Source organism: Eublepharis macularius, chromosome 2 (assembly GCF_028583425.1).
Source record: "Eublepharis macularius isolate TG4126 chromosome 2, MPM_Emac_v1.0, whole genome shotgun sequence".
Classification (NCBI taxonomy): Eukaryota; Metazoa; Chordata; class Lepidosauria; order Squamata; family Eublepharidae; genus Eublepharis; species Eublepharis macularius.
Window position 1 is genome coordinate 212,576,792 of NC_072791.1, and position 25,683 is coordinate 212,602,474.

A 25,683-nucleotide genomic window follows, 5' to 3' on the forward strand; every position below is an offset into this window, starting at 1 on the left:
GATTGAACTCAGGCCATGAGCAGAGCTTGGGCTGCCGTACTGCAGCTTACCACTCTGCGCCACGAGGCTCATATGCTGTTGTAATATCAATCGCTAATTTAAAATAATTAAGATTTCCCTTTGATGGAGAACCTGCAGAAAATCTTCACTGATGGAAGAGATTTCTAGCAGTAGAATTGGGTTTCCTTGCCTTCTGCTGCAGTCCAAGATGATCCCTGTAAAGCAGCTCCTGGGAGATAGGAGAACGCCCTCGCCGATGAACTGCATGAAGGGGGAGTCAGCAGTTTGCAGTGGGAGAGGGGAAATCAGTAATATTCAAACTGGGTTCTCAAAAGCTCATACTTTAGAAACTTAGTCTTTAAGGTGCTATTAGACTCGGGTCTTTGAGTTTTGGGGAAGAGTAACAATATAATCAGGGCTCATTTTGAGGGGGAACGCACAGGAATGCAGTTCCGGCAGTTCTCCAAAGAGGTCACATGTCAGGTGGTCCCGCCCACCTGACTTTCGGCAATTTGGGCCCGTTTCATCCTGGATTGGGCCTCTGACGGGTGGTGGCCACTCTCCTGTTCAGCAGCAGCTCGACCCTGACCATTTTGGGGGCCATTTTCAGCCCCCTTTTGCCATTTTGGGCCCAATTTCGGCCCTGAATGGTGGATCACTCTGCCACTCCGCAGCGGCCCGATCCTGACCATTTTGGGCCCCTTTTCAGTCATTTTCAGCCCCTTTTAGCCATTTTGGGCCCAATTGGATTGGGTCCAAAACAGCCAGGATAGGTGATGTCAGGGGGTGTGGCACATGCAAATCAGTTATGCTAAGGACACACTTCCGGTGATGGTAAGGGGCATGGCATATGCTAATGAGTTATGCTAATAAATTCCTCCAGCTCTTTTTCTATGAAATGACCCCTGAATATAATGATCAGTTTCCTGAAAAGTGTCATATCCCCAGCTAAATCCTTTAATCTGTTACAGCAGGCTATTTGGTCCCTTAATTATTCATATCATTTTTCTATTGCTAATGAAGATAACTCAGAGCAGAGACATCGCTTTTGTTTAAAAGGGCAAGATTGGATTGGCCATGACAGTTCATGAGCTTTAAACACAAGGCTGGCAAGGGAAAATAACCTCTGTGGCTGTGTTTGAATTTCTGCCTTTGCAAAGCAGGTATCTCAGCATGCTAATACAAGACCCAGGCAGGCTATGAATCTCTGTTTTTAAACATGTGTAGCTGTTTTGCATTGGTAGCAGTCCAGTTCGTATAAGAAACTGGGCATCTGCAAAATTGCACAGGTGACTTCTTACGTCTTGCCGGCATCATGTTGACATCGCGCCTTTTATGAACCTCCAGGGGTGTTCAGTTTACATTGGATTTGCAGGTGGGGCAAATCCCATGATCATTAGGGCAAGCAATTGCCTATTACACAATGTCTGCAAGGGCATAAAACTGCCCAGGAGAGCCATCACGGGCTCTACATCATTGGTCTCATTCCACGAAACTGAAAACTTCATCCTGAACAGACTCCCAGGTGCACACTCTCTTTCCCCCCTCTCAAGTATGTCTAAGGTTGCCAGGTCCAGGTTGGGAAATTCTTGGAAATTTTGGAGGTGGAGCCTGGAGAGGGCGGAGCTTGGGAGGAGGGGCCTCAGTGTGGTATAATGCCATAGAGTTCACCCTTCATAGCATCCATTTTCTCCAGGGGAACTGATCTCTGTTGCCCGGAGATCAGTTGTAAAGTCCAGAAGATCTCCAGCTACCACCTGGAGGCTGGCAACCCTAATATGTCTAATGTTTATCTTTCAAGCTGGCCCTCTTTAATTTAGCAGTTTTAATTGCACACCACATCTTTTTCTCAGGTCTGGCAAGAGGAGGGGCTGGAGAGACCAGGTTTTGGGGAGCCGGGATAATGTGACCTTTCCCCCCATAATGTTTATTTTGGAACAGAGTGGTGGTGGTGGTGGGGGGGTGCTCAGGAGGAGATCTTTGTGGGGGCTCCCAGCAGCCCTCGCCTGTGTAGAAACAGTGGTCATTCTGTATTTATGGAACGTAAGATCTGGATGGAGGGTACAGTCTGTAAATGATACCCATTTTTGGAATGCCAGAGTTGCTTCTGACTCGCGCTCCGTACTCCGTAACTATCTGTTGCCAGACAGAGACCAGTTCAATTCATAAATTCAGCTGTGAATTAAGTGGTTGGTGGCCACAAGCTCAAGATCCTTTAATAAGCTTGGCTCCCCTGCAGCTCAGTTCTAGGTAACAACCAGCAGCAAAGTTCAATAACAACAACAACAACATTCGATTTATATACCGTCCATCAGGACAACTTAATGCCCACTCAGAGCAGTTTGCAAAGTATGTTATTCTTATCCCCACAACAGTAATCCCCCTGTGAGGTGGGTGGGGCTGAGAGAGCTCCAGAGAACTGTGACTGGCCCAAGGTCACCCAGCTGACTTCAAGTGGAGGAGCGCGGAATCAAACCTGGCTCTCCAGATTAGAGTCCTGCTGCTCTTAATTGACTGACCCAAGGTCACCCAGCTGACTTCAAGTGGAGGAGTGGGGAATCAAACCTGGCTCTCCAGATTAGAGTCCTGCTGCTCTTAATTGACTGACCCAAGGTCACCCAGCTGACTTCAAGTGGAGGAGTGGGAAATCAAACCTGGCTCTCCAGATTAGAGTCCTGCTGCTCTTAATTGACTGACCCAAGGTCACCCAGCTGACTTCAAGTGGAGGAGTGGGGAATCAAACCTGGCTCTCCAGATTAGAGTCCTGCTGCTCTTAATTGACTGACCCAAGGTCACCCAGCTGACTTCAAGTGGAGGAGTGGGAAATCAAACCTGGCTCTCCAGATTAGAGTCCTGCTGCTCTTAATTGACTGACCCAAGGTCACCCAGCTGACTTCAAGTGGAGGAGCGCGGAATCAAACCTGGCTCTCCAGATTAGAGTCCTGCTGCTCTTAATTGACTGACCCAAGGTCGCCCAGCTGACTTCAAGTGGAGGAGCGCGGAATCAAACCTGGCTCTCCAGATTAGAGTCCTGCTGCTCTTAATTGACTGACCCAAGGTCACCCAGCTGACTTCAAGCAGAGGAGCGCGGAATCAAACCCGGTTCTCCAGATTAGAGTCCCACGCTCTTAACCACTACTCCAAACTGGCTCTCGTTATTATTGTTCTGAGGATAAGCAAATGAGGAAAGCCTTACCGGTTTCCTGATCTTGGGGACGAAACAGCGCACAACTTATTGTGATCTGAGACTGGATCTCCCATGGTTTTTAAAAAGCTAATTACAATGGGTGGTGAGTGGGTTGCAGTGGCCGTGGCAGCATGGCCAGGAGCAGGTCCCCAATTTTCCACAGGAGCAGGTCCCCAATTTTATATTGCCCGTCCCTTTTCTGGAGTTGTCAGTTGCCACAAAGGAGAAAATTATACCCCTCCCCAGCCATGTGGCCGTGGTTTGATTTCCCCCTTTCCCCTGCATCTGCTCTTAGTTGCAAAATAAGTGGAGAAGATGTGATCGTGGACCGCCTGCCATTTCACCCTGTTGATATGAACTGCATTAATTAACATGACCGCATCATAATCACTGCTGGATTGATACAAGCTCATAGGACTGGGCATTAAGTGTGCCTGTTATTTTAGGACACGTGACTTGTCTTCTTGTGAGAGCAGGGTAACATTAAGGACCCATTCATTTAAAAAAAAATATTTTTATTCAATTTTAGAACTGTAACAATAATCAAACAACAAACCAATATAATACATTGCCACCCATTCATAAAAGATTGCGCGACCCCTTCCCATGATCAGACAATTTCTTTGAGAATCATATCTTCTTTGATAAGCGTATCTTGCTCATGGACTACCTCATCTGCAAGGAGCTCTTCCTGAAGCGGAGTAATTATTGCAGGTAAGAGCTGGACTAGAACATCTGCATGAGCATGCCAGCTCAAGGGCGTGTTGGGTACACCAGTACTGAAGCAACTCATGGAATTCTGCACCGCTGGCAGGCGTAGGCTTTCTACAGCACAGCAGTATCCAGTTATTATGTGGTTTGGGATGGGGCAGCAATAGCGTGTGGAGGCCTCTACCAACCTGCATTAAGCATTTTAATGGTGAAGTTGGGGGTGTTTCTATCAAGGAAAGTAGTGTCGGTGGGCTCAACTGACCAGGAAAACCATGTGTTCATTGGGCTCAGTTGTAACAAGTCTTTAAATATTGAGAGAAGACACAAAAAGTGAGGCATGGCTGAGTTACTTTATTTTGTGCATTTGACATCACTGGAAAAGGCCAAACTTTACAGAACTTCTTCCAGTGTTGAATCTTGAGGGATGCCATATACATGGACCAAAGTTGTCATGGTTTCTTTCAGTGGTTTTGTGGGTTTGCCTGCTCGCCAAGTGTAACTGAGTGAACTGGATTTGCAAACCTCTGAAGCCGCTTGTCAAATAGTTTAGAGAGTCAAGATGGTATATTTCTGATGATGACAGAAAGATGAAAGGGGTTTTTCCCCTTTATTGTTTCTTAGGACGCAAAATCATCCGCAAGTATACCTGGTACACTTGGGTGGCTAGTTGACATTGACAGAGAGGTTGTGGAGAGGCACCTGGCTGCACTGGATGAATACAAATCCCCTGGGCCAGATGGTGTGCACCCAAGAGTGCTCAAAGAACTTTCTAGAGAACTTGCAGAGCCTCTGTCCATCATCTTCAAGGGCTCCTGGAGGACTGGGGATGTGCCACAAGATTGGAAAAGAGTGGATGTTATCCCAATCTTTAAGAAAGGGAAGAAGGATGACCCAGGAAACTACAGGCCAATCAGTCTGACTTCTGTTGCTGGGAAGATATTAGAGCAGATTTTAAAGGGATCGATCTGTAAGCATATGAAGGACTGCTTACTGATCTGGGGAAGTCAACATGGTTTTGTCGCCAGCAGATCTTGTTAGACCAACTTGGTTTCCTTCTTTGATCGAGTGACGAGCTTACTGGATCGTGGGAACTCTGTCGACATGATTTACCTGGATTTCAGTAAAGCTCTTGATAATGTTCTCCATGACATTCTAATGGGTAAACTGGAAGACTGCGGACTGGACTGTACGACAGTTCGGTGAATAGGGAACTGGTTAGAGGACCGCACCCAAAGAGTGGTGGTCAGTGGCGTTTCATCAGATTGGAGGGAGGTGTCCAGTGGGGTGCCACAGGGCTCGGTTTTGGGCCTGGTACTTTTCAATATTTTTATCAGTGATCTGGATGAAGGGGTAAAAGGGCTACTCATTAAATTTGCTGATGATACCAAATTGGGAGGAGTGACAAACACCCAAGAAGATAGAGTTAAAATTCAACAAGACCTGAATACTCTGGAGAAGTGGGCGGTTGTGAACAGGATGCAATTCAACATACATTAAGTGCACAGTATTACATCTGGCCCACAAAAATGTGAAACACAAATACAGGATGGGGGATATACTTCTGGGTAGTAGTGTATGCAAAAGAGATCTTGGAGTAAGAGTGGACTGTAAACTAAATATGAGCAGTCAGTGTGATGCAGTGGGGGGAAAAGGCAAACTCAGTGTTGGGTTGCATCAAAAGGGCCATTGCATCGAAATCACAGGAGGTCATAGCCCCTCTCTATACTGCCTTGTTCAGGCCGCACCTGGAGTACTGTGTGCGGTTCTGGAGGCCTCACTTCAAAAAGGATGTGGACAAAATTGAGAGGGTGCAGAAGATAGCGATGAGAATGATCAGGGGTCTGGAGACTGAGCTCTGCAAGGAAAGGCTGAGAGCCTGGGGAATGTTTAGTTTGGAGAAGAGGAGATTGGGGGAGGCGGGGGACATGATTGCTCTCTTTAAATATTTGAAAGGCTGTTGTTTGGAGGAGGGCAGGGAGCTGTTCCAGTTGGCAGCAGAGGATAGGACTCAAAGCAACCGGCTTAAATGACATGCAGAAAGGTACCGGCTGGATAATAGGAAAAACTTTTTCATGGTCAGAGTAGTTCAAAGGTGGACTCAGCTGCCTAGGGAGGTGGTGAGCTCCCCTTCACTGGCAGTTTTCCAGAAGAGGCTGGATGAATATTTGTCAGGGATGCTTTAGGCTCATCCTGCATTGGGCAGGGGGTTGGACTAGAAAGTCCGTATGGCCCCTTCCAACGCTGTAATTTTGTGATTCTGTGGGGCAAATTTTTGTGAAGAAATGATACAGCTCGCATGGGATGTGTGTTGACGAACTGAAGTTGTCTGTGAGGGGCTGACGTGTGCATGCTTTTTCGGGACTTGGGTCTGTGAATGAGGTGGCACAGATCAAACACTGCCAGTTGGACTTCTGTTAACACTCCGCAGTGCCCCAGTTGTTCAAATGAGTTGTTCAACTGATTCATCGTTTTGAACGGCAAGAACCAAGTGATGAAAAATCGCTCAAATCTATGGACTTTTCCTTTGATTTGCATCAATACAATCTAGCCATTAAAATGTTCCAATTTACTTGCTTAAAACGTGGTGAAAAGCCAAGGTCCCACCCAACACGCACGCTTTCATTGCCTGGTTATTGTGAAGTGGTAGTTCTGGTCATGATTTATGAGCATTAATTATATTGCATGCAGGCTTCTCGTTGTGTTTGGGAACAGTTGAGAGCAACCAGGCAGCACAATGGTGAACCAAAAGGTTTAATCATAGGACTGATTATATTCTACTCTATTACTTCCCCGTAATTAAAGTAAAGCCATAAAAACTCAGATGTATTTGTGTCTGCGTTTAGTGTATTCATAACAGTACGTTGTACAGAAAACACAAGACTGATTTCATGTTCTTCAATGTATGTAATAAGAGAGAGGCCTGTGGGAAGTTGGGGTCTCATCTGGGAAGGGAAATATCCCGCCCCCCCCGCAGTTGGCTCCTGCTTTCTCAGCTTGTGCTGTGTACCCCAATCCTCCCATTTCATGTTCCTCCCCACCTAGCTGCTCCCTCCCTTCCTCTAGAGATGTATGGGTTTGCTTGGCATAATAATGACTGTGACCTTCTGAGATTTCAGTGGGCTTTGTTGCTGTTAGAGCACTTGCACAAATGCATATCTTGTGTCCAAAGAAGCTTGACTCTCAAAAACTCTTGAACGGGGCTTTTTTTCTGGGAAAAGAGGTGGTGGAACTCAGGACCACACAATGACATCACTTTGGGTCAGCTGGAACAAGGGGGGAGTTTTTTTAAATTGCCCTCGGCAAAAATGGTCATATGGCTGGTGGCCCCGCCCCCTGATCTCCAGACAGGGGGGAGTTTAAATTGCCCTCTGTGCTGCTGCACAGAGGGCAATCTAAACTCCCCTCTGTCTGGAGATCGTGGCGGGGCCACCGGCCATGTGACCATTTTCAAGAGGTGCTGGAACTCTGTTCCACCGCGTTCCCGCTGAAAAAAAGCCCTGCTCTTGAAAAATCTTGTTGGTCTCTAAGGCACCACTGGACACAGATACAGGCATTGCTTCACCTTTTTTTTCACCCCCTTTCTAATGGGGATTTTTCTGTCAGCCTAGGGTTTGTAGAAGTATTTCACATATCCCTACACGTTCCTATTTCGTGATTTTTTTTGATCTGCATACTGGGTTCAATTTCAGAATTAGATTCATGATATATTTTCTTCTGTCTTTGCTGAACTGTAAACTAGTCTTGTCCTCTAGGATCTTGTAAGACCTTAAGTAACACAACTTTCATCTTAATTTGTGGGATAAATTGATAGCATACTGTCTTCAGACCTGTAAATTAGAGATCAGTTTCCCTGTCTTTTTGGCAGATACAAAAGACGTTCGCTTTAAAGAGCACAATCCACTGGAAAGTCCCTGTGCCCCTGCAAATCCTGCTCCTGAAGTGTAGCAGACCCTTTGGGGTAGCTTGGGATGAGGGTGGAGGGTTGCAGCCAAAGGGAAGGAGTCTGCAAAATTACCATTCCCTACTTCTGTGCAATTGGTGCAAGCTCTGTTAATAGTGCAAAAGCTTACACAAGCACAGAGTGCTGGTTTCTGCAGATTGCCCTATCCCAAGTGGCTTTTTAGAGGGATGGGGGAAATTGGCCCCAGTCCCCTCAGTGCTCAATTCGTAGAGCGGTCCGAATTCGTTTCAGTGGCACACAGCAGAAGCCCTTTAGGGCTTGTCTTTTCTTTTGCTAGGAATTGTAGCCCAATGCCAGGAAAGAACATCTTGTCAGGAAATGAGACACTTATTTAATATAACAAGATGGTCTTACAGATTTTCTGAGGGGACAGAATCTTTGGGCAAGATGCTGTGATAACCGAGAAGTGTCGATTGGGAAAGAACCCTTTTGTTTCCCAGATAGTCTTGCTTGATAATACAAGCATGTTGCCGTTAGTAAGGACGAATTTTTGGGACATGTTCCTCTGTACTGTTTAAAGTATCTCAAGCATGACGGTGCATTTCTTTTTTAACAAGCCTTTGTTTTAAATATGGTGGTAAAAAAATTGCTTGGCACCAGGTTGAGCAGGAAAGAAAGTTATTTTAAATGTCTATTGAGAACATGTTTTTAAAACAGGAAAAAACAGTGTTGCATTGATAACAGTTTTCTGTAAAGGTTAGCTCAACTTAAATGGTTTTGCCATCTTTTTCGACAGAACGTAATGTCCTCAGTCAGTTCATAACTTAGAAGCACAAGATGAGCATGTTCAACATTTTAGTTTATTTGGTCGTGGTAGTAAATAATGCAAAGAGGAGAAACTTGTGAAGAGAAAGGCTACAAAAGCAATTTAAAGGAAAGTTTTGTTGTTCTTCAGCAAATTAAAGAAAAAATCTCACCCAATGAGCACAATTACAACTGTAAATCCTGCTGCTTGGAAACAATTCTGGTTGCAATTGCAAGACAGAATTTGAATAGTACCCATTGGTTTATGGCCATTACATATATACACTTAGCTTGTTGATCAGGCTTTATGAACGCTGCTTCCAGGGCTTTTTTTCTGGGAAAAGAGGTGGTGGAACTCAGTGGGTTGCCAGTACAGGGGGCAACTCTTGGTGGGAGGTGGTGCCCCTGGTACCACATGTGCATGTGCAAAGTGTGTGCATGCTCCCAGGACCAATGATGTCATTTTGGGTCAGCTGGAACAAGGGGAAGTTTTTTAATCACCCTCGGCGAAAATGGTCACATAGCTGGTGGCCCCGCCCCCTGACCTCCAGACAGAGGGGAGTTTAGATTGCCCTCCGTGCCAAGAGCAATCTAAACTCCCCTCTGTCTGTAGGTTAGGGGGCGGGGCCACCAGACATGTGACCATTTTCAAGAGGTTCCAGAACTCCGTTGCACCGCGTTCCAGCTGAAAAAAAGCCCTGGTTGCTTCTAAGCTGTAGAGTTCTTGGTCAAAATAGCACTTCATGGGTATATGTAGTTGCTTCCCCGCTATTCTTGCTCTGGTATCACTCCTACAATGCTTCACACTCACTATGGTGCAATATTATTTTCCCTTGGCACTTCTACATTATATCGATCTCCATGCATTCGATCTTTCTCCTGAGAACTGGCCCTATAACTACTTGTGCTCCTACTCTGCACTTTCACAAGTCCCTGCTGAGTCGTGTGGCCTACACGTGGACAGACTTTGGTTGTGTGTTGGTCTGTGTTGTTTTCATCACAGAGCCACTTTCAGGAGCAGCAAAATATCCAAATGTATGGTCGAGCAGTGAATTCCCACCCCGTTGCTTTCAAGACAATCTGCTCGAGAACCCTTTGTGCCTTAGCTCACAATTAAAAGAAGTCTAAAGTCTGTTTTTCAAATAGAAGCTGGAAATGCAAAGGAACTAGCAAATCATGGCAATAGATTAGATACAATATTCTTGCACTATAGCACAATAGCAAATGCCATTTTTTTTAAAAAAAACTCTGCTGGAGTTGCTGTCAGTGGCAGATGTAAGGGAAATAGTGCCGGTGTGGAAACAACTTTCCAAAAAGTTCACCTTTCTATCTAGATCTTCGTGTTCGTTCAAAAAAGATTGCAATGAAGCAGGCTTGGGAAAGATCAGAGCAAAGCAGGGGAGCTTCTAGAAAACGGACAGATTAGTGGATGACGTCATGCGGATGCTTAAAAGGAGTACTCAACTTTGGAAGCAAAGGCAGAGCAGTCCTCTGTGTGGAAGCAGCCTTTGTGTTTTGGCTGTTTTAAGGATTTAAATTAACACCACATGAGAAGGGACGGGCAGTTTCAAAATTTCTATCAGAAGGCTTTGCAGACACTACCATGCTGCCTTCCATATGAACATTCTCTGGTTTCCCCATCTCTTATAGATTTCTGACAATTCCTTTCCTGGATGCTTTATTGAAACTCTTCTGGGAGGTGTGGGCTGGCAGCAAATGAATCTTGATTGTAGAGAGATGTGCATTTATGAACTTAATATTAAACATCCCACTGATATCTCCTCCACACGCTCCATATAAGTGTCGCAGTTTTTGGTTTGTGCCCACTGTGTTAGGAATTACTGGTTTACTTAACATAGAAAAAATATAACACATTGAATGGCATGTTTGTAGGCCCCACTCTTGGGTTGCCAGTCCCCACCCTGCCTTCCACCACAACTCCTGTTTACCTGGCCAATGGAAGGAGTGCGCCACCCGGGCGTGCTCCTGGGTGGCACAGCGTGCTCCTGCGCACTGCAGCTGCGCGATTCAGGCCCAAGGTTCGGGCCACTGTGGAGCAAGGGAGTACTCCCTGTTCTGCAGTGGCCTGATCTGGACCTGATTCGGGCTGATTTAGGTCCGAAGCGAGATGGATCAGCCCAGATCGGGCTGCTGTGGAACGCAGGAGAACTCCCATGCTTACAATATCTTGAGTAAACAAAGCTCCAACAAAGCATTGTGAGTGGGCAAGATTTAGAGAGGGTAGGGTTGCCAGGCCCCCTCAACCTCCCAGCAGGAGGTTGGAGGCCAGGCACTTACCTTGCTGGTACGTTCTGGGAAGTGACATCATCACGCAGCCACCTGGGAGCACTCCTCCGCTCCACAGTAGCCTGATTTGGTCTGGATCCAGCACAAATTGGGCCACTGAGGAGCAGGGGAGTGCTCCCATGCTCTGCAGTGGCCCAATTTGGGCCGAATGGGCCAGATTTGGCCCATTTCAGAGAGATTTGGCCTGTATCCAGCCCAACTTGGGACTGAATTGTCCTGGATCGGCCCGCTAGAGAGTGTGGGAGTTCTCCTGTGCTCCACAGTGTCCCGTTTCGGCCCAGATCTGGCCCCAAATAGGCCACTGTGGATCCCTGTATCTCTCTGCAGCGGCCTAATTTGGGCTGGATCTGGGCCAAATTGGGCCATCGCGGAGTGGTGGAGTGCTCCCAGATGGCCCCGTGATGATGTCACTTCCCAGAACGTACCAGCAAGATAAGTGCCAGGACGCCAACCTCCTGCCGGGAGGTTGAGGGGGCCTGGCAACCCTACCCACTCTAAATCTTGCCCTCTCACAATGCTTTGTTGGAGCTTTGTTTACATGAGATATTGTAAGTTGATTTTGAATTTATTTTTTTGTAGTTGGACCCTTGTTTCCTCTGGACACGTTAAAACAAGAGCAGCAAGGTCATAATGGAGTGGTAGATGTCAGAAAGCAACCCAAAAGGGAATGTACATTCCTCTTGAATTTGCCAGGCTTTTGTATGTGTGTGGCAGAAGATGTTTTCATGGGAGAGAGTAGATGTAATTGCCCTTGGTCCATTTTATTGGTTTTGAAATGTAGCTGCACTGTTAAATCTGAAGTGTGCTGGAGGGACAAATTATATGGGGTTCATTTTCCAAATTGCATTTTATTTGAAATGCAGAACACGGGTAGGAGAGGATTGTCTGAGGAGATCTAGTCATGCTTGGTTTGCCCCCAAAGCCAAGAAAGTAATAAAATATAAAGAAAGGAAGAAAAAGGTCAGGTAGGGAGGAAGGCATAAAGTTTTTTCCATCCGTCTTTCCAAAATTCAGTCTATTAAAAAATTAAAAATGATTCCTTTTCTTTGTGTCAAGGGAGAACCATTCCATTAGCAGTAAAGTAAAAGATCTCTCTCCAAACATTCTCTGTGCACATGGAATGCCAAATTGTTGTTGTTGTTGTTGTTGTTGTTGTTGTTGTTGTTACCTTATGTTATCACAGTCCACTAGATTTTGGGGCTGGAATTTCTGGTCCCTCGCAGACTCAGAATTTATCCAAGAAACTCGGAGTTGGTGAGGTATTAGATATAGCCCGTTTCTGCACGGCTTACCTCAACCTGGAATGCTGCACAACATGCCGAAAAAACAGCGGAAGATTGCGTTTTCTCACGCGAGTTTTGCGCAAGGTTGTGCAACATCGCACAAAACTCGCGCAAGAAAACGCGATCTTCCGCGTTTTTTTCGGCATGTTGCGCAGCGTTCCGGGTTGCGGTAAGCCGTGCGGAAACGGCCATAGATACAATAAATCAACGAAAGCATATGAACGGAGATAACACCAAAACCAGGAAGGAGGGCCAGTAACCGTCATTGGAGGTCAACGAGACAAAAGTCTTCACTGACTAGCAGAAGACAACAATAGCGGAAGACAGATGAATCTCCCTGGGGAGGGAGTTTCAAAGTTTCGCTGCCACGACCAAGAAGGCCCTTTCTCTGGTTGCCCCCCATTTAGCCTAAGATGATGGAGAAGGCAGGCCTTAAGGTATGCTATCCCCAAGCCGGTTAGGGCTTTCAAGCTCAATACTACCACTTTGAATTGGTCCTGGAAACAAATTGTAGATCGAGCAAAACTGGAGTGATATGGTCTTTATGACCCTCTCCAGTAGGGTTGCCAGAACTCCCTGGCCACTGGTGAGAGGTGGAATCATGTCACTTCCAGAAGTGACATCGTCATGCTCTGACTGGGAGCACAGTCATTGGTGGGGACCTGGCGAGCTTACTCGCCAGTCAACATTCTGGGCACAGCATTTTGTACCAACTGTAGCTTCGGGACAGTTTACAAGGGCATCCCCACGTGGAGTGCATTGCATTAATCTAGTCTAGATGTTACTAGATCATGAAACACATTGGCAAGATCTTTCCTACCCAGGAAGGGTTGGAGCTGGCTCACCAGCTGAAGGTCACCTGCGGCCTGGGGCCAGGAACATTCCCAAGCTATAAATCTGCCCCTTTAGGGGGAGTACAACCCCATCCAGATCATGAGATATCCCATTGCCTGGGTTAAACCTTCCTCCTACCTTGGGGGCAGGCATGTGGGGGGCGTGTGATGTCAGCAACAAAGTCAATATGTCATTTCTAGGTACAACTGGGATGTGAGAATGTGTAGGTCTAGGAATTACCCAAACTCTATGGTAAAACATGATTGGCAAAGCTTTCAGTGTTTTTCTTCCAATGCATCTACAAGCAGCACCAGGCAACAGATGATGATGATGATGATGATGATGATGATGATGATGATGATGATGATGATAACAACAACAATATTTGATTTATACACCACCCTTCAGGACAACTTAACACCCATTACAGTTGCCAGCTCCAGGTTGGGAACTTCCAGGAGACTTTGGTGGAGTTTTAAGTGGGTGGGGTTGGGGAGGGGAGGGGCTTCAGCAGAGTATAATGCCATAGAATTCACCCTCCAAAGCAGCCATTTTCTCCAGGGGAAGTGATTTTTGTGGGCTGGAGAACAGTTGTAATTCCAGGACTTCTCCAGCCACCACTTGGAGGCTGGCAACCCTAACACCCACTCAGAGCAGTTTACAAAGTATGTTATTATTATCCCCCTAACAATCATCCTGTGAGCTGGGTAGGGCTGAGAGAGCTCTGGAAGAGCTGTGACTGACCCAAGATCACCCGGCTGGCTGCAAGTGGAGGAGTGGGGAATCAAACCCAATTCTTCAGATTAGAGTCCTGCGGCTCTTAACTAGAGATGGGCACGAACAGAAAAAAAACCCCGAACATAATGTTTGTTGTTCATTGCCATCCATGAACAGGGACTCACAAAGAGCCACGAACATGGCCCTGTTCACAAATATGTTCGTGGTTGGCTGTTCGTGGGGGCCGGCAGGCTCTCCTCCAGCCATCATCCAAGTCAAGATCCCTACTACACCACTCCCAGAACCTGACCTGAGCAGGCACCAGGAAAGGTACCAATAATAAATAATAGCTTGGCCCCAGAGCCTGGCAGCAGCCCTGGAACTTGAAGGGGTAGATCCCTTTCCCACAACACACAAAGAAAATTCAGGCTCCAATGCACTCTATCAAAATGCCAACAACAGCTGTCTCTCCCTCTCCGAAGCCAGAGCTGGGAGCCCCCCCTCCCCCGTTTTTTGCTCCCTTGTAACAAATTTGGAGCTCCACACTTAAAAGGAAGCTATCAAGCTAAATTGGACTTAGATTGGGGTTTCCCAATCTAAGCCTTTCAAGGTCATTTGCATTTGCGGCCTGATTGGTCCTCACCTCCCACATTCTAAACAGCCTGCAGTTGCTATTGAGAGTCATTGAATGTGTCCTGAGGTCGAATGCAGCTCCCAGTCTTCCCCTCAAAGTTCACCAGGGTTGTCAGTCTCCCTGCAAATACCCATAAGTATTAGAACTGAATTTAAAGTAGTTAAATACGGTAGCGAAGCATGAATATCAAGCTAGCTAATTGATAAATGGGAGAGATTGCATGCACGTGTTCCCATTCCAATGTCAAGCATTGGAATCTGATTTTATTTAATTTTGTTCTATAGAATGGTGTCCTGAAAGTAAAGACAAAGAGCTTCTGCTTTTGTTCACGCTGTAGGCAAATGTCGCAGATTGAACACCCTGTCTTTTGTTTAGTATTGCATGGTAAGTTTCTGGCGTTCCATCAGGATGGCAATTTCTCTTGGGAGGAAAGGAAAGGAAGAGAGTGAAAGCAGAAACATCTGTTGGGCCTGGCGGGGTTGGTTCTGCAGTTCATAGGAAAGAAGAAATGCAAACATGTGTTCAAGCTGTCCCAGCAATGTTTTGGTAGTGTACAATCCCTTCCCTCATTGTTGACTTCTTCCATCTGTAGTACATGTGGCTGCTCTCTGGAAGAGAAGTGTTGCAAGATCTTGAAAGGAAGACACACACTTTGCCTCCCCATCTTTAAAATTTCGTTATCAAGCAACAGAACAAAGTCTTTATTACTGCATAAAATCAGGAGTCTAAAAGATAAATATTGTAAGTTATACCTATTCCGTCATGGTCCTTAGTTCTTCAATATCCAGCATTTGTTCTTATTAACACCGAATACTCAGTTAAAATCCCTCCCTTTACCTTTCAAAAAGTTAATTGGTACAGTGTTTCCACATCACACATTTTTTTATTCATCAAGAAATCAGTTGAGAATTTCCCTGAGTTTTCTGAATATTTAGTGATATACTTAGCTAAAGGTAAAGTAATTAATGCTGTTCTGTTTCTTGACCTCAGATAAGCACAGCCCTGCCAAATAGCAGAGGTTCATTGTCAGTCTTCTGTGCGCTCCCATGTGGGACTGCGCACGCGCAGGCTGGCCGATTGGTCGGTCCTGTAACCTTAAATCTGTAGTGGGAGTGGTTCCCCTTCCCAGAGTGCATGCACAGTATTAAGTTCAACTTAAACCCAATTCATGAGTAGCCTTAGCAGAGGGGAGGCCCGATCCCTTTGGTGAGATATTATGCAGTCGGGGTAGATTGGCTCTACAGGCCCCCCGGAGACATCCTGAGGGGCCAGTGGCATGGGGGGACCCCCAGCTAGGCAAGTTTCACCTCATAAGAGTTGGAGGCCCCAGTCCGAGGGAAGGTGGGCATGAGCCACTGTGAACCAGTGGCTGTGGCCTTGACTGGGGCAGGCACAAGCCACCACCTTGAGCCAGTGGCCCCCAGTCATGCAAGGTGCGGATGTGTTTTCTCTCCTTGTTGCCAGGCTCCTTTCCAGGGCCATTTTTGGCCTCCCAATCCACCCCTCTCCAGTAGCAAATCTAGAAAAGACTTCAGCCTGCAGTCCTGGAGATCCACTGGCTGTCGATGTCGATGGTACGGGGTTACGTGGATCATATGTAAGTCCCAACAGCCACTGCTAGCTGTGTGTTAAACTGTCCCCTGGTACTTCAGTCATTTTTTGATTGGATAAGGCTGAACCATGCAACTGATAAAATACAACTGGTTGCACAGGAATCTTCCAGAGATGCCCTGATTTCTGCAGCATGTACGTCTCGTCAATCGGTGATAAGATTTCCTACCAAACTAATATAAACAACTGCAGAGTGGTTTGATAGCCAGACTCTGTGCATTGATTTTATTGGCAGTCCCATTCTGGCTCCACAGAGTTTCTGCAGCTCTGTTTGCTAAACACACATAAACAGCCTGCATGTAGTTGCATACACCTGTTTTCAGGGGTCATTTCGTAGAAAAAGAGCTGGAGGAACTCATTAGCATAACTCATTAGCATATGTCATACCCCTTGACATCAGTGGAAGTGTGTCATTAACATAACTGATTTGCATATGCCATACCCTCTGACATCACCTATCCTGGCAGTTTTGGACCCAATCCTGGCCATTCAGGGCCGAAATTGGGCCCAAAATGGCAAAAAGGGGCTGAAAATGGCTGAAAAGGGGCCCAAAATGGTCAGGATCGGGCCGCTGCTGAGCAGGAGAGTGATCCACCACCCGTCAGAGGCCCGATCTGGGCTGTTTCTGCCCCAATCCAGGCCGAATCGGGCCCAAAATGGCCGAGAGTCAGGTGGGTGGGGCCACCTGACTTGTGACCTCTTTGGGGAACTGCTGCAACTGCGTTCCTGCACGTTCCCCCTCGAAATGAGCCCTGCCTATTTTAAGGAAGGGCCAATGAGTGTTTACTTTACAAATGAAACAGGGAACCAGTACCTGGATTTCAGTCACTAGTGCAGCTGTACATGAACATAACATGAGAATTACTCAACATATGTATAAAAAAAATCCAGCGTACGCTGTACATGGGCTGTAGATGGGTTCACTTTAACTGGTTAACAGGGCGCATATCAAAAGACTAAGCAAGGAACGAAGTGTGTGCGTGTGGATGTAGTAGCTATTCATTATAACTGTGTGTCATGGATGCCCTTGGAGTTTGCCAAAGACTTCCCGCTTCCAAATATATTCAACCATCAAGCAGATCTGAAGACAAGTTTACAACCTTCTCATAATTCCATTGTTTATTGTGTCATCTTTATGAAGCTGTAGTTTTAATCCCAGAAGATCTTTCTGTGTTATATTCAGAAATCAGTTGCTTTTCCCTCAGTCCCGAAGACTCTTAAGAAAGAAAGACCAATGGGGGTGGGGGAGCTCAGCTTATCCTAAAATCTTGAAATTTGGTAAAGTCCCAGAGGGGTTGGATAGCTGCAGCTTGCAGCAGGTTTAGTATGAGTCAACTCTCCTGGACTAGATAAGAAACTGAGAGCCAGGCTACAAGTGACACCTGACACAGGTTGGACACTTGTCAGCTTCCCTCAAGTTTTGATGGGAAATGTAGGCGTCCTGGTTTTACAGCTTGGCTCTCCATTACAGCTGCAAGACCAGGATGCCTACATTTCCCATCAAAACTTGAGGGAAGCTGACAAGTGTCCAACCTGTGTCAGGCGTCACTTGTAGCTTGGCTCTGAGCTTGATAAACCAAGTGATTTCCCCCGAAAATTGCTAAATGGTTGGGGGTGGGGGAGGTGCAGTTCTGAGCCCTATCCTGAACTTGGGGGACCCGGATGTCCTCCTCATAAGAAGATCAGAGGCACAATTTTGTTTCTTCTCCCACGATCAGGGTTAGAGCCATGGCTTTGTGGTAGAGTGTTTTTCATTCAGAAGTTCCCATGTCGAATGTCTGATATCTCCAGTTAAACCATCTCAGGTAGCAGTTATCAGGGGAAGACCTTTCTCTGCCAAAGTCCCTGTAGAGCCAGTATAGGAGCAGACAATGCAGAGCGAGATAGATGAGTGTTTTGACTCAGAAAAAGAATTGTACGTGTAAGGTGGCTATATGGCCTTTAGAAGCAGACCTGCCAGTGTAGTAGAGAAATATGTAGATTTGGCCCTCTTGCTGACTTATTTCCCCCATCCAACAGGTACTTGGATTAATCCGTTGCAGCAAAGCTGTAAAGGACTGGATCATCCAAAGATTATTGATAGTTTTCTTTTTAAAATTTCAGCTCCACTGTAGCACAAAACTACATCACATAGATTTGGTGATGGAGACCAGCTGGACCACACGGCTGCTAATCCTCTTGGCTGTTACTCTGGTGAGTTTCTTATCTGGAAGTTCCTGTATGATTTAATGGTTGTTGACATGGAGAAGTGATTTGAAAAGATTTGTCGTGCTTTATAACACTGTGGTATATATTGGGATTTTCTTTTTAAGTGTACCGTTTTTTGGAGACTAGTGATCTTCAGTGTGGGAATTGTCTTGTGGGGTTCTACAGGATGCAGTCTTATCCCCCCTACAGGGTGCAGCCTTATCCCTTGATGACATATTGGATGTCATCAATATGCAGATGACACCCAGTTCTGTATCTTGCTATGCAGTGGAAGCATTGAGTCGCTGCCTGGCAGCTGTGGCCAAATGGTTGAAAGGGAACAGACTGAGAGCTAAGCTACAAGTGACGCCTGACACAGGTTGGACACTTGTCAGCTTCCCTCAAGTTTTGATGGGAAATGCAGGCATCCTGGTCTTGCAGCTGTAATGGAGAGCCAAGCTGTAAAACCAGGACGCCTACATTTCCCATCAAAACTTGCAGTTAGCTGACAAGTGTCCAATCTGTGTAAGGCGTCACTTGTAGCTTGGCTCTGAAACTGAACCCAGAGAAGGCAGAAGTGATGCTTGTTGGGAAGCAAGAGATCTTGAAGGACATTGTGCTCTTCTCACTTTCAATGGGGCTCAGTTGACCCTTGCTGAGTTGGTTAAGAGCCTAGGGGTTGTACTGGATCCAGCATTGCTTCTTGAGAAGCAAGAAAATGCAGCTGAAAAAGGGCTTTATCCAGCTCAGGAAGATGGTCCCTCTGCCTTGATGTGGCTGATCTCGCCACCTGGATCCACACCATGGTAACACTAAGAATAGACTACTGTAATGTATGTACATAGGTCTTGCCTTGAAGTCACCCCAGAGATTCCAACTAGTGCAAAACGCCACAGTTCTGCTATTATCAAGAGCTAGGCGAAGCATGTGTATTACTCCCATTCTGCAGTCACTTCATTGGCTACCCATCAGTTACTGGGCTCAACTCAAGGTTTTGCCAATCCCATATAAAGCCCTTCATGGCCTTGGTCCCTCATATAGAGCTGCTGTAGCACAGTGGTTATGTGGTTCGGCTGCGAATCAGCACTCTACTGGTTTGAATCCCATTATTGCCATGAGCTTAGTAGGTGGCCTTGGGTCAGCCACTTATCTCAGCCCCAGCTCCCCAGCTGTATTGTGGGAATAATAATAATAACACTAACTTGTTCACTGCTCTAAGTGAGGCACTAATCTGTCTAGAAAAGCAGTATATAAGCGCCTCTCCCTCTATTAAAATCAGTCTCCTAACAATTCTCTAAATAGTTAAAGTTTAAGGCAAATCAGGTTTTAGCTGACTGTCTCAGAATGCTGTACAAAGTTTTCAAGCCCCCTACCCCAGAGATGTTTCACCTAACATCTTCTCTGATAGAGCCACCAGTAGAAAATCTTGACTTAGCCCTTTACATGACACTTCTTATAGAGAAAGTAGAGTCAGAAACTGATAATGCCAGGAGAGTGGGGGCCTTCCTAACCTTGGCCCTTTCCACACTGCTTACTTTGACTTGCAACGACGCGGAACATCGCGCTAAAAATGCGGAAGATCGCATTTTCTTGCGCGAGATTTGTGCGAGAAAACGCGATCTTCCGCGTTTTTAGCGCGATCTTCCGCGTCGTTGCGAGTCAAGGTAAGCAGTGTGAAAAGGGCCCAAAACTGGCAGGCCATTCAGTAAAGGTAGGGACCATAACAGAAAGTGTGCATGTATCAGTAGCTGTTGATTTTTCCCATTGGCAAGGGGGTTTCTGCAGAAGGCCCTGCTCAGATGGACAGAGTTCATATATATAATCCTCAGCCTAGCCAAATCTGTGGATACTTAAATCCAGAGATTGGAACCATGAACAGACAAGAACAGGTCTTTCTACCAGCCTGAAAAAGGTTTGCAGAAAAATCTGAAATCTTAAAAAGAAACAAATAAATAAGAGGAGGGCTCCAAAATAAAGAAGCCGGACCTGTAGCTTTAAGAACTGAATGCCTTCAGTGTGCTTTGTTAGACAACCACAACAACATCACCAGCCTTCAGGCCTTGATTTCTGTCAGTAGGGGGATGGGGCAGGGATGTTTCCAGAGCTGTTTTATCATGGGGGAGGAGGGGACACCAGGCCCAGCAGCAGTCATGCAGCGACTTGTTACCACACAACTTGCACGACTCACCCAGGCCTGGCTGCTTCCTACTGTTATAAAGCAGCTATCCCATGGAAGCCCTTTACACATCTTCCATACTAGGAGACCCAGGTTCGAATGACCACTCTGGTATAGAAGCTCACCGGGAGCCTTCGGGCCAGTTAAACATTCTCAGCCTAACTTACCTCACGGGGTTGTGGTGAGGATAAAATGGAGGAGGGGAGAATGATTTAAGCTGCTTTGGGTCTCCGTTGGGGAGAAGGGAAGGGTATAAATGAAATATAGCTGAAAGTGGGAGGCAGATAAAAAGTTGGTGGGTGGGTGGGAAGGAGAGAAGGAAGCGGGGAAGGGTGAGGATATGGGAGTTGCCAGAAGAGAGAAGGAAAAAAGTTGTGGAAGGAGTTACAGGGGAAAATGAAGTAACCTATGGAAATCCTTGCGAGTTCCTTGCCAGGCAACTGGACCCAGCCTAGGGTCCTCAGATGCCCACCGGTGGCGGGCAATCTCTTGGTTTCCTTCGACAATATATTGCCGAATCTCTATATTGCCTTCGACAATATTATCTCTTGGTGGTTTGCCTCAATGCTGTTGGCGGGAGGTGGCCAACTGCCCAGCAATTTCCGTCCACTGGCGGGGACATCCTGAAGTGATGTCACTGTGCTTCATGATGGAGTGCTCCTGCCTTCCCATGCAAAACATGATGATGTCATTTCCAGAAGAGACATCATCACACTAGTGCCAAAAGTGCTCACATGAAGAGCTCCATGTTGGTAAATACCAGAAACCTAGCCCAGCCCGGCAGCCAGCACACCACATTGGTTTTCCTGGGTACAGGCTGCCATTGAGGAGGGAAGGAAGGCTGAAGGGGGCATCAGATAAAGGTTGGAGGGAGAGAAGGAAGCAGGAAAGGGGGAGAGGTTATGAGGGCTTTTAGGAAACAGAAAGAGGAAGTCATGGGGGAGGGGAGATGCCCCCTGCCAATCTTTGTGCCCCTCCCTTGTTATTCGCTGCTCTCTTTTGGATGACTGTTGATAACTATTTGATGATGGCAGAAGCCATTCTCTGTCCTAGGCAAGCCTCTAAATTAATTAGGGTTGCCAGCTCCAACTTGGGAAATTCCTGGAGACCTGGGGGGAGAAACCTGGAGAAAGTGGGGTTTGGGGAGGGAAAGACCTTGGCATGGCATAATTTCATAGAGCCCACCCCCCAAAGTAGCCATTTTCTCCAGGTGAACTGATGTGTGTGGCCTGGAGACCAGTTGTAATTCCGGGAGATCTCCAGCCACTACCTGGAGGCAGGCAACCCTAAAATTAATTCCATTTTCCTGTTAAATAATTCTTTCTTTACTATCCTTATAGAAAGAATAGTTGCAATCAGGGCTTTTTTTCAGCGGGAACACGGTGGAACGGAGTTCCGGAACCTCTTGAAAATGGTCACATGGCTGGTGGCCCCGCCCCCTGATCTCCAGACAGAAGGGAGTTTAGATTGCCCTCCACGCCACTGAGCGGTGCCAACGGCAATCTCAACTCCCCTCTGTCTGGAGATCAGGGGGCGGGGCCACCAGCCATGTGACCATTTTCTCCGAGGGCAACCCACTGAGTTCCACCACGTCTTTTCCCAGAAAAAAAGCCCTGGTTGCAATACTAAGTACACTCAGTAGGAAGTAAGCCCTATTGTGTTTAGTGGGTGGGACTTCTGAGTGAACTTGCTTAGAATTACAATGAAAGCAAATTGTACAAATAGTTTAATTATTTGGAATAATTATAAGCAGTCTCATGTTGGTAAAGTTTTTTTTTTATGTACATTTAAAGTGTAACCGTAAAATGATTGTAAACTCAACAGAGCGAAATTATTTTTCTCACACTTAAAATTATTACCAGAGGAAAAGATGTTTTAGTTGTGGGATTTACATAGTAGATTAAATCTGCATTTGAATGCAAGCAACTGTTTAGAAGAATTTAATTCAAACGCAGCTGTGTTTTCAAGTGATTTAGGTGTGGGCGGCAGCTGTGTCTGTGTCCGAAAAGGAATTTCTCTCAGAGCAGAACCACAAGTGACAAAAGGCACAGGTTGGACACTTGTCAGCTTCCCTTAAGTTTTGATGGGAAATGTAGGCATTCTGGTTTCGCAGCTTCGCTCTCTGACTGCTGTCCAATGGACTTTTCAACTGTCACTTGTCCAACATTCCGCCAAGCTGCCTACATTTCCCATCAAAACTTGAGGGAAGCTGACAAGTGTCCAATCTGTGCCTTTTGTCACTTGTGGTTCTGCTCTCAGATAGGAAAGACAGGGGGTAGGTCAGTTCCTTCTTCTAAGATAATGCTTGTGAGAGGCAGATTTGAAAAAAATAATTCATTTTTAAAAAATCACCTGCCGAAATTTTCAGAGGGGGAAAACCCCCCAATGCAAACGGAACAAACTGTACGTGAAGGAAAAATAATCAAATCAATCTATAACGCAAGCAATAAACCAAGCTGACAGTCAAAATATGTATTAAATACAGCGAAGAGCACAATATCAAACCTATTTAGGAAAGTATAGTCAAGACACATTTAAAGCATACATTCACAAATGGTAAGCTGCTCTAGAACAACAATTTAAAGATACAGTTCCATCCACAAAATCAACCGTCACTGAAACAAGCCAGTCCAGAGTAAACGAGGTAAGTGAAAGGGATGTACAGTAAAGCAAATAAATGGTCCTCTTTTTCTTCTTAAACAGCTGTGTGCCAAGTCGTGAGAAATAATCAGAGGGGCAAGGACACCTTTTTATGATGGCTCAGAACCATTTAATCCAGGGCTCATTTTGAGGGGGAACGGGCAGGAACGCAGTTCCAGTAGTTCTCCAAAAAGGTCACATGTCAGGTGGTCCCGCCCACCTGATTTTTGGCCATTTTGGGCCCATTTCGGCCTGGATCGGGGCCAAAACATCCCAATTCGGGCCCAAAATGGCCAGGAGCAGACCCAAAACAGCCAGGATTGGTCCTGAAATGGCCAGGATCGGGCTTCTGATGGGAGGTGGATCACCCTCCCGCTCAGCAGCAGCCCAATCCTGACCATTTTGGGCCCCTTTTTGGCCATTTTCAGCCCCTTTTTGCCATTTTGGGCACAATTTTGGCCCTGAATGGCCAGAGTCCAAAACAGTCAGGATAGATGATGTCAGGGGGTGGGGCGTATTCAAATCAGTTATGCTAACGACACACTTCTGGTGATGCCGAGGGGGTGTGGCATATGCAAATGAGTTGTGCTAATGAGTTATGCTAATGAGTTACTGCAGCCCTTTTTCTACGAAATGACCCCTGGGTTAATCTAATCGGTAACTAAACACTGAAGCCCTACCCGCAGTTATGACAATTCCCAGCATATTTCTATTTTCTCTTCAGGTTTCTGTCACAGCAGTCCCAGAAGAGGGACATCTCAATTTGACAGACAACAGCATTAATGATGACATATCCCTCGATTCATTGGGCGTAACTAAGAATAAAATTATGGCAGCGCAGTATGACTGTTACCAGAAGATTATGCAGGCTCCTGCTCATACAATTGAAGGTAAAGGAATCTCATGTTGAGGTTTTGGGTGATGCTGCAAATAGAAATAGAGACTGGTCCATTCTGACGATGGGATTGTGCCTACCAGGTGCCTGACAGCTGTGGGTGTAGGGAGGACTCATGACCTGTAATCCTCCTGATACAGGCAGTTGCCATGTTGTGTGAAACACCAGGTTTTCAGGGTTCTGGTTTAAGTGCATCAAAGCTGAAAATCTGACCGTTGGGCCTTTCAGACAACGTGCATAGTGGGAGGATCTACACACAGTTACCACCCTCCTGATACATAAAGTGATCATAATGTCTGAAAAGGCCTATTCTTTCTGGGCAAAAAAGCAAAGCAAGTTCCCAAGCCCCATGAACCATCTGGAGAAGCTAAGCATGTTAGCTGTACACATAACGGTGGAACAATGTTTTTCCTATGAGCTGAGACTGAGAGTCTCTCTACATGAGATGCCTCAGCGCGTGTTTGTCAAGTGTAAGGAGAGGCAATTTTAGCTAGGAAGTGTAGTTTAAAAGGACAGAGCCAGCGGAGATTGCTTTTCAGAGGAATTGTCAATTTCATCTTCCCTTCCCCAAAGGCTCTGTCAATTTCACCTCTCCAGTCTAAAACTGTGTGGGATCGCAACCAGAGGGCAGCAAGGAATGGAAATGGGCTGGAGCTGCCTTCCAGAGCCAGGCTTGGACCTGGAAAGGTTATGATGGGCTGAAGTTTTCCTTCTGGCATTTCACAGCCCCTTCACACAGCTCCAGTGTATAGCAAAGTTTTTGTCCAGCTGCTGGCTCCGGTTTTTTAAACCACCCTTCCTGGCTACCATCGACGTGTTCTTCATGTGTCAGATGTCTCATGTAGAGGGATTCCAGCTGGAGTTTTGCTTGAAGGACTCTGAAGTTTGAGGAATGCCCCCAATCTGTTTGGAGTAGCGGGGGGGGGGGGGGAGGAAGAGGTTTTCTGTGTCAGCCAATGTAGTTGCCTGTCTTCTGAAGAAGTGGATCATACCCTCTTTCCCCATCAAGTTCTGAGGGAAACAACAAAGGAGTATGGTTGTTGTGGATTTTCCGACAATACATCAACAAAGGAGTACATTGGATGTCAATTCTGTAACCAGCTTGGAGTGCGGCACAGCGGTTTTTCAGTTGTGGCTACTGTCCCTTGGAATTCTATATACCTTTCCTGTGTTCTTTCTACCATCAGCTTTAGGCTGTTCAGTTTCTTCAGAGGTTTTCTGGATTGGATTAGGCATTGCTCTTTCTTTCTCTGTTTAGCTTGTCTGCTTGCTTTTAAAGATGATCTTTTTCAATGTTTTGTTACTTATTTAATCTTCTATATTGCTTTGAGTGTGTTCTGGGCAGCAAAAGCAACCACAAGAATTTAGAAACAAATAAATACTCCTGTAGCCTCCGTTCAAAGTGCCTTGCTTCTGTATTGTTCAAATCTAGTGGTGCGGACACATTAGCGTGCAAAGTCGACAAATACTCATTCCTTTCTTTGGCTTCCATGGTATCATGCAAGCAGAAAGCAGGTTAAAGTGAATTAAGATCTTTTTGCCCACAGGGGAACTCTTTGTGGAAATATAGCCTATTTCCTGAAAAGTAATTTGGGGTTGGGTTGCAGCAACAAAAATGCCAAGTCCTGCGGCTCCTGGAGATGATTCTAGTTTATTGTGGCAAGAATTTTCATGGGTCCCATTCATCAGATAGCACAATACAAAATGTTGGCTTTGGCTGCAAGCAGAGCAAATGATAATTTGAAAAGAGTCGAGTTCTGCCGTGATACATCAGGCCCACTGAGTACCCTGCTTGC

The 25,683-nt window shown here is 46.1% G+C and overlaps 1 protein-coding gene across 1 annotated transcript in view; it reads left to right on the plus strand.

Moving 5' to 3' along the window:
- Nucleotides 1–25,683, plus strand: part of CALCRL (calcitonin receptor like receptor) — a 101,507-nt gene that overhangs the window by 33,358 nt on the left and 42,466 nt on the right. Inside the window, exons 2-3 of the mRNA XM_054970988.1 lie at nucleotides 18,093–18,182; nucleotides 23,717–23,882. Coding sequence (XP_054826963.1) covers nucleotides 18,132–18,182; nucleotides 23,717–23,882 — 217 coding nt within the window. The 5' untranslated portion in view covers nucleotides 18,093–18,131. The remainder of the gene's footprint in view (nucleotides 1–18,092; nucleotides 18,183–23,716; nucleotides 23,883–25,683) is intronic.